This window comes from Polypterus senegalus, chromosome 5, assembly GCF_016835505.1.
Source record: "Polypterus senegalus isolate Bchr_013 chromosome 5, ASM1683550v1, whole genome shotgun sequence".
NCBI classification, from domain to species: Eukaryota; Metazoa; Chordata; class Cladistia; order Polypteriformes; family Polypteridae; genus Polypterus; species Polypterus senegalus.
The window spans coordinates 155,601,290-155,619,401 of record NC_053158.1 but is presented as its reverse complement, the minus strand read 5'-3'; the positions used below and the strand labels follow the sequence as shown (position 1 = coordinate 155,619,401).

At 37.1% G+C, this 18,112-nt stretch overlaps 1 protein-coding gene across 6 annotated transcripts in view; it reads right to left on the bottom strand.

Moving 5' to 3' along the window:
* wdr37 (WD repeat domain 37) overlaps positions 1-18,112 on the bottom strand; it is a 156,280-nt gene that overhangs the window by 18,349 nt on the left and 119,819 nt on the right. For 3 of the 6 annotated variants that reach the window (XM_039753534.1, XM_039753531.1, XM_039753529.1), the window contains one exon: positions 6,025-6,099. The exons of 2 other annotated variants lie outside the window; for them this stretch is intronic. In XM_039753534.1, coding sequence (XP_039609468.1) covers positions 6,025-6,099 — 75 coding nt within the window. Of the gene's footprint in view, positions 1-1,396; positions 1,422-6,024; positions 6,100-18,112 lie in introns of those variants that run through there. One more of the 6 variants, XM_039753535.1, reaches the window with a different exon arrangement.

Genomic DNA, 18,112 nt, shown 5'->3' with positions numbered 1-18,112 from the left:
ATGGGTCTACCAGCCCAGGAATGCTCCACCAAGCATGTCAGAGGAACATGCACTCTTGAGAGACTCTAACCCTGTCCATCCACTAACTCGGCCTTCCTACCAGGTAAAGGGTTGAGCGTCATTCTGGCTGGGATGCCAGTCTGTCCTTGCCATCCATCACAACAGTGCTTAACATATTTATTGCCGTTTGTTACATCTTTATCCACCATAGTAACAAAATTATGATTACAAATACGCTCTTTCACAAATCATAACATTGAAAAAAATCATCATTTTGTATCTTTTAAGGCAATTTTATCTCTCATTGACAGAAAACAATACATGCAAACTCTACACAGATAGTAACAGTAAAGGAGATACATGATGGGAGTGTTAACTACAGTGCTACCAAACTATGCATCATAAATAACCAAAAAAAAAAGATTTACTTAATAAAAGTAGCAAAACATACAATTATTCAGGATTCATTATTCATAAATCTTTTATCACGCACATCCATCTTGATTAAAATTGTCTAAAATGTTTCCTGGGCAAGATCCAACTGCCGAACACTGCAGTCCAGCTCCAGCCTTGTTTTGGGCATGTATCAAATTAACATCATGCGGGACCAAAATTTTGAAATGCCTATCAGATACTCCCAGTGTCACAATCACTCCTAATTCATTAACAGTTATGTTCTGTGTACTCCCAGATCGGCTTAAATTGGAGAAGGACGAACAAATTGTAATTGCCTTTACTTCACTAGTAGCACATAGACTTATCTTGCTCACCTGGAAGAATCCTAGCCCACCTCTCTTAAGTCATTGGGTAACTGACTTAACTGTTATGTACTGTTTGAAATTGGAAAAAATAAAATTCTCACTTAGAAGATCTGTTCAAAACTTTTTTATATAAACTGTCAGGATCTAATAAACATTTTAGAATAAGCTTTTATATTGGGGAAAAGGATTCTCTTCCCTTTTTTCTGCTCTTAAAGTTATACAATGACTGTTAGCCTTCTTCTCTTTGTTATGGGGGGGGTGAATTGAATTTAATTTTGTAAATTTGACTTGTTTGTATGGAATGTTACTTGATTTTAATAATTTCAATAAAATAACAAAGTAGGGAAACTAACCAAAATTTACCAAAATAAAGAATTTAAAGTTGTCGGTTACTAGTGTATGAAATAAGTTGCAGTGAAATATGATGACTAACAATAGGAATGAAGAGAAAAAATGTTTACACAGATTTTAAACAACAACAGAAAGAGTGCCTCTAAATCAAACCACATTCTTTTTACACAAGTCATTTTAAATTAATGTTTCTTTCACTGTACCGCTGTCTTAAGAGTAAAATTCACTTGATATAACATTTTGCTTAAGGCTCATGTTAAACAAGTATAAATGCTATAAATTACCTTTTGTTCCTATATGCTTGTTTCACTGAAAGAAAAAAGAAAGAAAACAAATCTTGGAATAAAGCTTAAAAGTTACTACCACCCAGGGTTAGGGCCCATCTAAAGTATACTCCTCAGCTCATTTCAATGAAGCCTGTATGGAGTACCCACATATAGCTGAGGTCATGTACTTTAATTTAATGTGGCTTAATATTCCTAATTTATAATGTCAGCCGTTCCTGTCATTTTTCTGCTGCTAAAAGAATTTGATTTCATGTTCTGTTCAGGTTACTGATTAAGATTAGCACTATCCAGGCCAGTGGGGCCTGTTCATGCTTGCTCTTTTAATTTAAATTGACATTATATTAAGCTTTAATTAGGGCTAAATTCAGCAGGAGTAATGGTGCAGGCATGCTTATTCTACTTAATATTATTGTGAGCCTAAGTTGCACAGCCTTGAAAGTAATACAGCACTATGAAACCATTTTTTGACATTGGAGGTCAGCACCAGGGGATAAAATGAAAATTAATAGATTAAAAGCTTGATTAAAATCATGCCTGTTATAACTAAGAAGATAGTTTTGAATGAAATATTCCCTGGAGATCACTAGCAAGCAAGGTCGTGGCTCATTAGGGCAAGGGGAGACAATCACAAGTTTAATAAAGGAGGATCAGCAGTTGCATGCCAATACCAGTTAATGCCAACAATACAGCTACTTTCTTTTCTTTTGTTAAAAAAAAAAAATGCTTTTCCTTATTTCATATTATAAACCTATGGGACATGAATACAAGTGTTGGCAGATGCTTCTAACAATTGATGCTGGACTATCACTAAGTGACCCAGAGCAAACTAATGTTATATTACTGTCAACAGATGCAGGTCTAATAGTAAATGACCCAAAGTAAAATAATGCATCACTGTAAACTGACAATAAAATAGCCAGCCCAGGATCTTCAGCTAACAAAAAACATTTTCCAATTCTGCTCTTATAATTTACACCACAGCTTCATTGATGCTGTCATTAACATTTCTGAAAGTTTTTAAATTTTACTTCTGGACGGTAGCTTTGTCCACTTGTCTTGGCATGATTTTTATAGCTGGATGTCTTTCTTGACACCAGCCCTCCACATTTATCTGATCTTGATCTAATATGGACAAATAATGTAAGCTTATATGGTTAAGTGGTTGTGCAGAAACACGTCCAACCTCTGTTTACTACAATACAAAACAATAAGGACACTTTCACTTTCTACATTGAATTTCCTGCTCACACACTTCCACTATCCAACACCAGATTCTAGGAGGTTAAAAAAGTGATTTATAGGATCATTATTATCATGTGTACATAGTGCTAATCAACATGTAACATGTTGCCACTCTCTGCCACTCTAATTACTGTGAATAACTACCTTACCAAATAAGGGTGTTTACCGTACCTTGAAATCCGTGTCTTCCTTACATGAAAATTTTCAGAGAACATTTTTAATGTAATAATTCTTAATAGGAAAAAATTAGGAACTGCACCTTAAACCGATGCTCAGTTTTACTTGCTGATAGAAAGGACTCAAAAGACACGTGTTGTAAATACCAGGCAAGAAGTACTCAACATTCTAATATTCTCATCATAATTAAAGAAAAGGCCACATGGAATCTATTGTCTCCAAACTAATAGAAGCTATATACAGTGCATCCGGAAAGTATTCACAGCGCATCACTTTTTCCACATTTCTTTATGTTACAGCCTTATTTCAAAATGGATTAAATTCATTTTTTCCTCAGAATTCTACACACAACACACCATAATGACAACGTGAAAAAAGTTTACTTGAGGTTTTTGCAAATTTATTAAAAATAAAAAAAACTGAGAAATCACATGTACATAAGTATTCACAGCCTTTGCTCAATACTTTGTCGATGCACCTTTGGCAGCAATTACAGCCTCAAGTCTTTTTGAATATGATACCACAAGCTTGGCACACCTATCCTTGGCCAGTTTCGCCCATTCCTCTTTGCAGCACCTCTCACGCTCCATCAGGTTGGATGGGAAGCGTCGGTGCACAGCCATTTTAAGATCTCTCCAGAGATGTTCAATCGGATTCAAATCTGGGCCACTCAAGGACATTCACAGAGTTGTCCTGAAGCCAATCCTTTGATATCTTGGCTGTGTGCTTAGGGTCGTTGTCCTGCTGAAAGATGAACTGTCGACCCAGTCTGAGGTCAAGAGCGCTCTATAGCAGGTTTTCATCCAGGATGTCTCTGTACATTGCTGCAGTCATCTTTCCCTTTATCCTGACTAGTCTCCCTGTTCCTGCCACTGAAAAACATCCCCACAGCATGATGCTGCCACCACCATGCTTCACTGTAGGGATGGTATTGGCCTGGTGATTGATGAGTGGTGCCTGGTTTCCTCCAAACGTGACACCTGGCATTCACACCAAAGAGTTCAATCTTTGTCTCATAAGACCAGAGAATTTTGTTTCTCAGGGTCTGAGAGTCCTTCGGATGCCTTTTGGCAAACTTCAGGTGGGCTGCCATGTGCCTTTTACTAAGGAGTTTACCTCTGGAGCTCTGACAGAGTGACCATCGGGTTCTTGGTCACCTTCCTGACTAAGGCATTTCTTCCCCGATCGCTCAGTTTAGATGGCCGGCCAGCTCTAGGAAGAGTCCTGGTGGTTGTGAACTTCTTCCACTTACTGATGATGAAGGCCACTGTGCTCATTGGGACCTTCAAAGCGGCAGAAATCTTTCTGTAATCTTCCCCAGATTTGTGCCTTGAGATAATCCTGTCTCGGAGGTCTGTATACAATTCCTTTGACTTCATGCTTGGTTTGTGCTCTGACATGAACTGTCAACTGTGGGACCTTATATAGACAGGTGTGTGCCTTTCCAAATCATGTCCAATCAACTGAATTTACCACAGGTGGACTCCAATTGCTGCAGAAACATCTCAAGGATGATCAGGGGAAACAGGATGCACCTGAGCTCAATTTTAAGCTTCATGGCAAAGGCTGTGAATACTTATGTACATGTGATTTCTCAGTTTTTTTTATTTTTAATAAATTTGCAAAAACCTCAAGTAAACTTTTTTCACATTGTCATTATGGGGTGTTGTGTGTAGAATTCTGAGGAAAAAAATGAATTTAACCAATTTTGGAATAAGGCTATAACATAACAAAATGTGGAAAAAGTGATGCACTGTGAATATTTTTCGGATGCACTGTATGTTCATATTGACATGCTAAATATACATTCTTTGTGAGCTTCTCTGAAATACATGTTAAACAAACAAACAACATTTATGGATTAGAGCTTCTTAGTGAAGCACCATCCCAAGGTGTTTTGTAAGGAAGGAGATACAATACTATTGTAACATACTAAATTATTTACATACAAAGATTGTACAAAGTTTAAATCGTAAGAAAGAAAGAAAGAAAGAAAGAAAGAAAGAAAGAAAGAAAGAAAGAAAGAAAGAAAGAAAGAAAGAAAGATTATCTTGACTAGACCAAAACAGAAAGGTGAATTATTAAAGAAATCCTGGCCCCATCAAGAACCCATACTACTATACGACGAGAATCCACAAATCATCTTAGATAAATCCCAATATTCTCTCAAAACACTGACTTCTGCTTAGCAGTATCTAATTATATTAGTGACAAATGAAGTAAACCTTGTTTTATAGACATGCAAATGCTTATCTCATTATGAGAACAATTTAGTGTGAGATATATGCATGAATAAAAATTACAAATAACAAGATACATAAATTGAAGATCTGATTTCTGCCTGTTAGTCATATTTATGTATATTTATGAGTAATAGCTTGTGGCTTCCAAATAATTTAGTTACAGTTTCTGAGGTAGGAATTAGAAGGATTTTTATAAATATGTTGATCAAAAAATTCTCAGCATATCTGTTGCAAGTGTTAAACCTTATTGCTTTCCATAACAAAATGTAATTTTATTGTATACCTCTGTAACATGGTGCCAGGCAGCACTGTGGCGCAGTGGTAGCACTGCTGTCTTGCAGTTAGGAGACCTGGGTTCGCTTCCTGGGTCCTCCCTGCGTGGAGTTTGCATGTTCTCCCCGTGTCTGCGTGGGTTTCCTCTGGGTGCTCTGATTTCCTCCCACAGTCCCAAAACATGAAGGTTAGGTGCATTGCCGATCCTAAATTGTCCCTAGTATGTACTTGGTGTGTTTGTGTGTGTGTGTGCCCTGTAGTGGACTGGCACCATGCCCGGGGTTTGTTCCTACCTTGCGCCCTGTGTTGGCTGGGATTGGCTCCAGCAGACCCCCCGTAACCCTGTGTTAGGATATAGCGGGTTGGAGAATGACTGACTGACTGACTTTGAAACCCAAAGGAAATACATTGTACAGTATATTCAGCAAATACTGTATTTATGTATTAAATTGGCCTTTATAACAGGAGATAATTTAACAACATACAACTTAATCAAACCAAAAAAAAAAAAACAAAACTACTCATTAATGTGCAGATAAAAATTAGTAATGCACAAAAATAAACATTCATTCATTCAAATTTTATACAGAATTCCTCAAGTAAACTTATAGGACCAATAATGTAAGTTTATAAAATGAACAGCTGTTATGGAATTTCTCATGCAGTCAAAATATAAATAAATATATTTACATTCTACATTTTTGACTCTGCATGGGTTGGAGTGGAGGTTGAGCAGTTTTTCTAGTGGACTTCAGTTCACTCCACCTTCAGTGCAAAAAAAAAAAAAATAAAAATCTATTTAAGAGGAATGAGACCTGGGTGGTACTAACACTACAACTTGGTACACTGTTTGCCACAGGGAGACAGTTGCGCCCTAATATTACAGAAAGATAAAGAAAAGGTAAAAGCTTACCAGTTTCATAATAGCAAAGACATGTTAAGAACCACCAGCAACAAGAAAAGCCACTTTGCCTTTTTCTACTGTCAGGGACATACTGTAACTTCCCCTGGCACAGTACTCAAGGCAGCCACTTATCATAAGCGCTCCAAGTCTGATAAATAGTTGAAAAAGATCTCCACAATAATACAATGGGGTCAGACTTTATTGGTACATTTGACCTTGCATAAGTAAGGAACATTTACTTTCTGTTAATGGAAGATGGGGTTGTGATATGCTAATAAAAGGAAGCTACTTGTCATAAACAAAAGAATAGTTTAAAACTAAAAATGCATTACATTTTCTGATGCCTGATGAAAAGTACTGCACCCACTGGTAGGTGTGCCTACATGTACAATTATATCAAAGCAAGCCAATCACAAGGCATTTAATTGAGCAAATGTAATTATGCTGCAAACTTAAAAAAGAAACTTACAATGTTTAGTTGAATACAGCATGTATGCAAATAAGTGAATACTGTCTATGGTTAACCGCCTATGGATTATGTCACAAGTAGCTTCAACCAGCAACAACAGTATAGATCTAAATATCTATCTATCTAATTTATTATGTATGTGGCAGTCATAATAATATCAACTAAAAAATAAACAAAAAATGAAACAGGGAACAATCAATAGCTTTACTGCACCTGCTCAGTATATTAAAGGGATCTTGAATCAACGTTTGCAGCATAAGGCTCTACACAGGAACTAACTTTGGATGGGATACCAATCCACTATAGGACACAATCATGGGCAAATAAAGTTACATATTAGGCTAACGCAACACCTCCAAGAGGTCGTTAAAAAGTAACTGGATAAAGCTAATGCAGATATGAGAAGTATTAACAAACTCCATGTAGATGCAGGAGGTGCTGAACTGGGCACCAGCAATGCACAATAGCAAATTATGCTATATAAAAAGAAAATAAAATAAGTGCCTGGATTTAGACTAAGAATAGACAGCAGTTCTTCAATTTATCAAAGCCATCCATTAACACATCATGCCCTGTGATGATAAATTAGATTTTTTTATATATTTTTAACATATCTGAAACTAAGTTACAATTAGTCAAAGTGGATTAAGTTGTAATGTCAAAAAACAAAGAACAGCTTAGTTTAAATATGTATTGTAAGCTTATACAAATAAAGAAATGTAAAAATAATAAATACTTAAATAACAGGAACAAAAAAAACAAACTGATTTGTATATTATCATTATAAGTGATTAGGTGTGCTGTTTAAAGTGATGCACGACAATCCTATCTATGTTCCAGATGCCTCTGGTGACCTGTTAAACAATGTATAACAATGTACTTAATACACTGAATGCAGGGGCAAAGGCAACAACTTAAATTAGGAGGGCCATATTATACAGCTGCATTTAAAACTTAACGTATTAACAATTAGTGTTTTGAAGTCAAAGCTATATTTGTAATCATGTTATATTTTCATTTGCCCCAGTAAATAAAAAAGAGAGTCCCTGTCTATGGTTTATACAAATTTTTAGCACTGCCTACCTGAAGAAATTATACTGTATTTATTTCATTATTTATTCACAGCAACTTATGTGGGTCAAGTTTTAACTTAAACAGCAAATATTGATGGATGTTACAGAGCCAGTTGTATTTTTTGAGATAGAATAATTTGGAAGTACTATTACATATGTGTCTGCAAGTTGTTTAGCATGACACTGCTTTTCAGCTAACACTAGAATTACCAAAGCCTATGAAAAAACTCGTAATCTTAAATCCCTTCACACCTCCATGTCAGTGTCTTTTTTGATATACATGTGTCGATGAGCACAAACACAAAATTATATACCTCTATTTGGAATACATGCATTTCACGTGTGTTATGTGTCCACAACAATCTATGTAAACACATTGTTAAAACAGAAACGTTTTTCATGTTTTAGTAATAATTGACAAAATGTAGATATGAAGTGTATAATGTGTGAAGCCTGAAGTCCAAATATCAAATAAACACTTTCACAAAAGGTACAAGTATAACAAAGCAAATGCGGTTTTATTCAAGAATATAACTGCAGAAAAAGAACCTACATTAGGGTGCAACATTGACATGCCCTTAATATGACCGCTTTGGTTGCAAAGGGTAAGAACTGCTGACTGGTAATCAAAAGGGCACAGGTTCAACCACGGACACCTTCGTTTTGAGAAATGAGCTGCTCTTATTCTTACTATTATAGAATAAAAACATACATTTGATTTGAGTCTGTAACAGCCAGTATAAATTTATGGTACTTTTTTTATTATTCAGTTTTATTCTCCCTGTCACGCTCATGCTCCCCCCTGATCTGACACTGCTATTTTCACATAAAGATGTGCTATAACAGAGGTGAACTCGGATGATGATGAGGGTTCTACATCAGAGAAAGAATGCACATTTCACTTTTGCTGTTGCTGTACTTTGTATATAAAAGCCAGATCAAATGTTATTTACCTTGATTTATTTACATATCTTCCTACAGCATAAAGTCACAAGTTGACTGCAGAGCTTCCTATGTTTGATCGAAACGGACATGCTCACAAAGTACAAGTGTAATGCCTCGAAAAACACATGCTGACACCTCATTACACAAGCAATGGTACAAGAATGCAGTCACACTTCTTTTTTGGGCACATACACCGTCCAGATCTAAACACTAGCATGGAGGGTCGCTCACATACTGAAGAGTCTATAGCTGCAGGTGGATTGGCTAACATTTTCCTGAGTACAACATTGGCTGTGTTCTAGTAATGTTTTTCAACTCAGGCTGTCATCTGCTCAACAACCTAATTTTTCAACTTTGTCGTTGTACTGTTCATCTTCCATGTTACTATTTCAGTTCATCTTTTAAACAAAACCCTAATGGTTCTTAAACAATGCCACTATTGGTAGTTCACTCCATCCATATAAAAATTGACATTCAAATGAAAGTGGAGTATTGGTACAAAAAATGAGGCCAAGACCAAGTATGATCCCAGTAGTTAACTAAAGAAAACCTAAAAGTTTGTAAACTGACCATGGCTGACTCATAACAAAGCTGAGAAAATAGCAGACTATCTGAATAAAATCAGAAAATATAAGCACTAAGCATATTGAATAGCCTTGGTGCTAGATTTCTTAATTAAACCAAGATATTTTGACATATTAGTTTTTGTTGATTTTTAAACACTTTTAGACTAAAGTGTCCAATACATGCTGCAAGACTTTAGTTACTTAGTCCTAATTTGATGGAGAAAGTGATATATTGATTAGAATAGTCAACATAGTTTTTGTACAGAAAAACGCACGGTAAGGAGAAGTGGTCCGATTATCTGCTGGCTTGTTGCTGCTGGCGAGCTGTGTTTTCTGCTTGTCGCACTGCGCATCGATCATTTCAAAGCCTGTACAGCAGCTGTCCTTTTGCCACTTTGCATCTCTGCCATTCGCGTTGTGAGCGGGTGAAGGGGTCTGAACACACGCTAAAGAGAAGAGGTCGGATTATCTGCTGTCTTGCTGCTGCTGGCGAGCTGCATGTTCTGCTTGTCACTTGTCATTGTCTTAAGAGCTGGGAGCACATGACGTGGTTCTGCAAGAAGCATTCCAACAACTGCTAGGTTAGATGTCCACAAACTTGTTTTAAATGTTGTCTCACTGCCTTGTCTCATGTGACGTTAAACTGCCTCTCGCGGGACGTCAAATTGTCTTCCGAGAAGAAGATCTGAGAAAATCACGTCTTGTCTCCCTAGTCTCCCTCCCAAGATTTTTTTTTTATAATGGAGAGATAGAAATATTTACATTTTTCTCAATTGTATTAAATTTACTTATATCATAATGTGGACATTACTAAGGGCATCTGATTCACTTTTATAATATTACCTTCTTCTCAAAAAAAAAAAATATACTTCAACTTCATGCTCAAATTTTAACTTTGCCTGGAAATTTATCTCCAATAACTTTCGAAGTACTGTATAAGGCAATACTTTCATAATGGGCTTTCAAAATTAAGTTTATATTTTTTGAAAGATAATGTGAAGCTGATTGAAATGTGAACTAAAATTCTTGCAACACCTGACTCTGCTGTAAACTCTTAATCTCTGTTAAGGGATTTACAAACATAATGTCCAGGGCCTAATCAAAAGGATAATTTATCAATGCAGAGTGAAAGGCAGCTATGCACATGCTATTATTAAAACAATCATAGTCTGGTATGAATCCCATTATAGGAGGCATTTAAAAACATCTTACAAAAGCAACTTACTACAAAATGTCTTTTCAGAAGTACATCAGTAAGCAGAATCAGTCCGTTGCGTTTTGCTGAGATGATGACTTGAAAATACAAAAATGTTTTTCAATAATTTGTATGACAGATGAGAATAGTCAGGATCTGATATACTGTAGCTGGACTATCTTTCATACTCAGTGAAGGAGAAATTTGCCAAGAGCTGTTGGATTTAGTAAAATCCATCTAGACAGGAAAAGAAACATGAAAAGTCAAGACTAATTTTATATATCCTAACATTAAAATCTGTGGTATTGGAATGTCCAGAATTCAGGGATTGAGTAGTAATGTTTTCACTTCAGATCATTCTCATAATAAATATTTTACAGTACAACAAAGGTCAATGACCAAAAACTATTTATATTTCTACAATGTCTAATAAGAAATAAATGAGTTTTGTTTGTTCCAACCAAATTGTACAGCACATGCTTTTAAATAATACCACAATTACTATTTATTTTTAAACAGGCATACCTTTTTTAATCTCGCTTTACTCCAGTAAATGGTTGTGTAAAGTTATAAGCAATGCTAGCAGCACTGGGGACCAGGTAGGAACTTAGTCAGGAAGGACTGCTATTTATCACATAGCATATTCATTCATAGACCTACTCTCACTCAAATAGTGCCAATTCAAAGTTAGGATTCAACACAACCATCTAACCTTTGGGAAGTGTCAGAATTCCATGTTATTCAGAAAAAAAGTACACAAACACATGCATGCTCCACACATGATGTGCAAAAGTTGGAATATGACTTTGGATCTGTTAAGTAGCAGTGCAACCCCCAATGCCATCATGCCACTGTTGTTTTAAAACAAAATACTACAATTTCCCTTCTTTGATTGATGCTTTGTGAAATATTACATTTTAAATAGTAGAGTGCAAAACATACTACAATCAGGCTGCTTGAAAAAAAAATAGGTCAGGACTTAAAATTTGAGTTATCACGTAACAGGAAGGCTAGGGGATAAAAATAACTAAGACCGCACATACTACTCAGTTTAGAGTGGTTCTCTGATACATCAGTATCCACATTGTAACAGTTATATTAAAATAATAAATGCATCATATACATATAATATATCAGCATCAAAATCAGTTGCTAGACAGAGACGTAATAAGTTATGCACTTCAGAACAGGTAATGCACCTGAAGCTAAGCATGTTTAGGCCTGGCCATTTACATAGATGGGAAGCCATCCAGGAAAGCTTGGGGGGCTGTTGGTGAAAACAGCAGTAGGTGATTACTCTGTGGTCTGTGTGTATATCCCAATGCCCTGGTGCAGCAAGGACACCTTGCTGAAAAAATGATGCCAACCTTTGGATGAAACTTAAAACCAAGTTCTAGATTCTCTGTGGACTTAAAAGTTCCTTGGGCATCTTTCAAAAAGAGTTGGGTGTACCCCGATGTCCTGGTTAAACTGCCCATTACAGCTTCATCCATTCTGGCCCCCTAATTATTCCCTATATATAACTGTCTCCCTCTCAGCCATTCGTTACCTAATCACTAATGTGTGGTAGGCGTACTGGTGCAATAATAGCTATTGCTGCATCATCCTAGTGGATGCTGCTCATTGATGGTGGTTGAAGAGGCTACCCACTAACTATGGAAAGCACTTTGAGTAATAACTAGAAAACTTCTAAATTAATTTAATGAATAAATTAATATTATTATTAATAGAAAATTGCAACAAATAGTTTTTGGATAGGTGGTACTGTAGCAAAACGGAAACCTACTAAGAATTTTGTTACAAGGCAGATTTTCAGGCCTTCCTTAAGATAAACAAAATCTACAAAAAAGGAATCTAAAATCCAGAGTTACCCAGCAGGACAAAGGCACCTTAGTTTCATTCCAACAGCATTCAAAGAAAAGTAAAAAAAAAGTAAAATTTAAAAAGTATCCATTTTACTACAACATGTTTAAATAAATGAACATTATAGGTGTTTTAAAATGAGAAACATGAGAGCAAATTGTCTTCAGGTAAAGAGCTATCTTTGATGATATTATAATAAGAAAAAGGCAACTGTAACTAGGAAGACGTATTTTAACACATATTTACTAAACACCTCATTAGCAACTAAACGGGTATAATCAGTGATGGGCATCTGTTCATATAAAACATCTGTGAAAAGAAACAAAAATGTTTCAGAGGTAGCAAAAATCATTTTGTAAAACTAATCAACATGATTTAATATTATGTGCAACTGATTTGTACTTTTTGGGGAGTGTTACTGATAAACTAAATGATATTAACACACACAATGCACAACATATACATATAGAAATACTGATACAATTTCAAGGCAAGGAAGTGTTAAGAGGCAACACAACCTCACGTTAAAGACTGTCGTTTTCTCACTGCTCCATGTGCTTGCATTTGATAACTGGGCTGGTCACTGCCTGAGTGAAACTTGCACATACTGTAACCCACCCCCCTTCTCTGGACATTTTGGTTTCCTCTCACAGCTGAAAGATGTAAATTTTAGACTGTATGACAGGTCTAAATTGGCTAAGAATGAGTATGTCCTGTGTGCCATCGAGAACTGGTTTTATGCTTTGTGTGTGGTACTTTCAAGATTCAGTTCGCAGCTGAGTGTGAAGCGGCTGGGATGGGAATCAGCACCTCCAAATCCGACACCATGGTCTTCAGCCGAAAAAGGGGGGAGTGCCCTCACAGGGTTGGGAGTGAGATCCTGCCGCAAGTGGAGGAGTTCAAGTATCTTGGGGTCTTGTTCATGAGTGAGGGAAGAAAGGAGCGTGAGATCGAGAGGAGGATCGGTGCGGCATCCGCAGTGATGCGGGCTCTGCCTCAGTCTGTCGTAGTGAAAAAGGAGCTGATTCATATGGCAAAGCTCTCAATTTACCAGGCAATCTATGTTCCTACCTTCACCTTGTCACACACGTGCGCATGGGAGGCAGCTAAAGGGCTTGAGTGAAGGCAGTTCGGAGGCATGCCGGGTGTGGCAGAGTGCACTGACTCTTTTTCTCCCTTGCCTGTAGACCATCCCTGGGGGATTTCACCTGGCTCTCCTGACATCACTTCCGGGAATGAGCCAATGGAAGTCGGCCACACCAGCTCCAGTCCCTCTGATGTCACCTCCGGCTACGAACCAATGGTGGAAGACCACGTGCCAGATCCATATGACCTCACTTCCTGTCTCCCCCTTTAAAACCTGCCCCTTTTCCTTTGTTTCCTCAGTCTTGTACTGGACTCCGTTGAATGCACTTCAGTGCTGATTATTTTGAGAAAACAACCTTTTGCAGCCAGGATACTATATTATACGGGTGGCTGCCCCAACTCTTTATCTGTCCATGTCTCGTTCTTGTGACAACCTATGGTCATGAGCTATGGGTAGTGACCGAAAGAACGAGATCGCGAATACAAGTGGCTGAAATGAGCGTGTCTGGGCTTTCCCTTAAAGATAAGGTGAGAATCTCAGTCATCCGGGAGGGGCTCAGAGTAGAGCCGCTGCTCCTCCGCATCGAGAGGAGTCAGATGAGGTGGCTCGGGCATCTGATCAGGATGCCTCCTGGACGCCTCCCCGGTGAGGTGTCCCGGGCACGTCCAACCAGGAGGAGGCCCCGGGGAAAATCCAGGACACACTGGAGGAATTATGTCTCCCGGCTGGCCTGGGAATGCCTTGGGATTCCCCCAGAAAAGCTAGAAGAAGTGGCCGAGGAGAGGGAAGTCTGGGCATCTCTACTCAAGCTGCTGCCCCTGCGAACTGATCTCGGATAAGTGAAAGAGGATATATGGATGGACTTACAGGATTTTTTACCAAGGCCATGTGATTAAAAACTTGGATTTAGAAAATGGATAGATGGATGGAAAGTATATTTAGCTCTTAATTACTGACCATGAGAGCAAAATAATGACCAAAAGTAGTAGGAAATTACAAACACTGTGAGTAACTTGTAAATGGACACTATCATTGTTAATTGGTCCCATCTAAATTTAAGGCACTTAATGTTTGTAATATCTTAGGTTACGCTACTTAAAACCTTAAGCAATTTTATGATAAATCAAAGGTAGTTCTGAATTATCTGAAAAAATATAACTAAGTACTGTAGTTTGACAAAATAAAAAATGCAGCTGGGCTGACAATCTGAGAACTGAAAGTAATATTTGTAATAGATATAGTTGCATTCTTTTTATATAACAGAAAATATTTATTCTTAACGCCATGAAAAATTAGAATATGCAGCTTTCACACAAAAACAGAGAAAGTCAAGTGAAAATGTATATATTTAATTTATAAATTTATAAATTAATTTCAGATTGAAAGAAAATGTCTATTTCTTATTATGGTCTTATTATACACAACGTTTGAAAAGTCTAAAATAGTGATGAAGAAGATACATTAGGGGAGAAAGACAGTGAAAGATAGTTGACAATAATACAACTACTCTGAGCACTGACCACGAGAGGTAGGTGTGGTGTGGCACCAGTATTCCCAAGAAAGATTTCAGACTCTGCCAAATCCAGCAGAACTCATTTATCTTGTCGTACAGAGCAGCCAAGCATATACCTCCAGCTGACAACACGGCACTTTTTCACCACACACCGCTGGCTGATCTGGAACATTCTGCTCCCTTAGAGGGTCTCAATCAACAGAAATACTCAAACGCAAGCACTCCTCATTAGGACTAACAGCTGTCTCCCCAGCCACAGAGAAATGCAAAACCTCCATGCATTTATTAACAAAAGAATACCCTGCTGACATGAGAAACACTTAACATGATGTTAGTGAGGCTGGATTTCATGCTGGAAAGAAAAAAAAAAAAGGAAAAGTAGTTTTCAAGTGAATTAAGAGTTTATATTTTAAAGTCATGATTTAAACAAATAACTGTATGTTTGACTTTATCACTGATTTGTGATAAATAATAATCAGTGATTATTTCTACAAATAATTCATGAAAAAATCTTACCAATTTTTTCACTATTCACTTAATTTTACAAATTACTAGAAACACATTAAAAAAGAAACCAAGTTTCAGTTGTTGTTGAATTATAAAGGTTACTTAAAATCTTATTCCAATCTGTATATGTTTCAAGGTCAAAAGTTAATTATTTTTTAGCAGTTATCTTTAAGATAGGAAAATTAAATATGATGCTTTCATATGTAATTGCGATTCACAAAGTAAAACCTGGTTAACAACAGCTTTAAACCTCTGGAGTATTGTATTTGTACACTATACTGGCTTTGCACGCTGGATGGGAGTGATTGTTACCCATTCCTCTAGACAGATTTGCTCCAACATATTCAAGATTTTTGAAATGAGCTTCTGGACCATCTTTTTCAAACCCATGCCACATATTCTCAATGGGGTCAAAGTTAGGACTCTGACTGGGCCACTCCAAAACATTCATCTTAACTTTAAGAAAGCTCTACTTTCAATTTGGCATTGTGGTATTTGATCTTAGCCCCGCTGAAAAAGAACATCTTCTCTCAAGTTTCAGTTTTTTAGTCAAACATTAAAAAGAAAACTCCCTGGCACTGTGCTCTATTCATCTTTCCTCCAGCTCCAATAAGTGACTCAGTCCCTGCTGATAACAAGTAACTCCACAGGAAGATGATGTCTGTGCCATATTTTTCTGTCTTTTTTGGATCACAAGCAGTGCTAGCTAGCATGCTGAATTTTAGCCACAAACTCAATATTAGCCTTACAACAATTTTCAGAAACACAGAACATTCATTCTTTTGCTTTCTCGAAAACGCATCTTATGCGGCATAATAAGATTCTTTTTCAAAAACATTTTTTTCTTGCTGCTATTCCATACAGGCCAAAGCTATACAGAGCTCTTCTAATAGGCTATATGCACACCGTAGTGCTGACATAGTTCTGGTGAAATATCAGCCAGCTCAGTCACTTCCGTTGTTCATATGGCAGTTACAATTTTTGTTTAGCGGCAAGAACGCTCGAGAAAAAAGAAGTTTCAGCGTACAGATAGCTCTACAGCTGAACATTGCTGCCTAATTTGATCTAATTTTGTGTCAAGCTTCCAGTAAGTACAGGAGGGCCCTTAGTTTTCATACATGTCCCTCCAATGTGAAAACACAATTTAAATGGATCGTTGATATTTGGAGAGAGAGCTTTATAGTTAGTTCCCATACCCGAGTTTGTAGACAGAAACTTAAGAGAGGCTTTTTGCGAGCCAGGGTCCGAGACCGGGTGACGAATGTTGAGGAGGGAAGCAGTTCCTCCATTGTTTGAGTGGAAAAATTTCTCTGATCCACTTTTAAGTCCGGTGGTTTGGGAGAGGAGAAAATGACTTATGGAGGATGTCACACCAGACGAGAAAGAGGATGATAAAATAGTTGAGGAACACGACTACGCTTTGGCTCCTAATCCAGCAGTTGTCAATCTAGTATTTGATGAAAACATGTCTCTCAGGGAGGAGATCCTCCAGCTGGGGAAACAATTTGAAACCTTTACAATGAAGCAGAGATTTGGCATTCACCGTTTTGCTGGCTCAGAGGTAAGATGTCCAGCAGACTCATGTTATTACGCTTACATACACATTCACCTGTCCCTGAATAAAGTTTACTGACCAATTATTAAAATTCTGGGTTTTTTTCCAAAGAAGCCTAATGTAATCACTTATTTGTCTCATGTAAGTTCATAGTAGACACAAGTTTTTAATACATCCGCATCTTACATTTGTAACTGTGGATGTAGCTTGAAACATACAGTTTGAAGCCTTCTCCTTTTTAGCTCCCGACATTTGGCACAATGTTTGAATAATGCGATGTCTGTATGGGCACATATTGAAGAGAATGGGTGAAAAAGCCATAGCTTGTCTGTTTTGATATCAGTGCCGGAAGTGCAGCAGCTGTCTGACAAGGAATCCAGAAGAGAGTTTGCATATAGCCTATTGACTAATGTACTTTTGCCAACATTCTAGCCCAGCATTCACTGGCTTCCTTTATAAGGTTCTTTCTTGCTTGTATACTGTATATTGATAACACCCTTTTCTAGGCATAATCTTCCATTTCCTAGTGAACCAACAGTTCTCAAAGGCAGATTTAAGCACTTTGACATAGTTTTTAACTTGTATTAATATTTGTTTAGGCTGTTTACTATTATCTCTGACCTTCTACTGAGTGCTGCTTAGTCGTCATTTTCATATATTAACTTTTATTTTCACAGTAACCCATTTCAGAGCATGCTGCATATATATTGAATTTATCAGGGCATTTCTTGGTTGATTATCAAATGAGTCAACTACCCAATGAAAACATACATAGCAAATTCCCTCTCAAGATAGTATAGTTTCTCGGAATTTCTAGAATTTGCACAAGTGATAAGAAAACTGCCAGGTTTGTGGAGGAAGTTATTCAGTTTAGTTAGTTTAATGACTAGTTTAATCATAGTGCAGTTTATCTTCTTACGTTACCAATATTAAAATGCCTGAACTTGGAAAAAGGGTACTGCTGTCCATCTGAGCAAACAAGTAAATTATGAGTGAGATAAAACCAAATGTGGTCGTGTGCACCAGAAAAGTTTGAGAAACAGTGGTAAAACAGAGAGAATGTAGCACACTTGCTAAAAAATGAGCTTTTCACTACTTTCA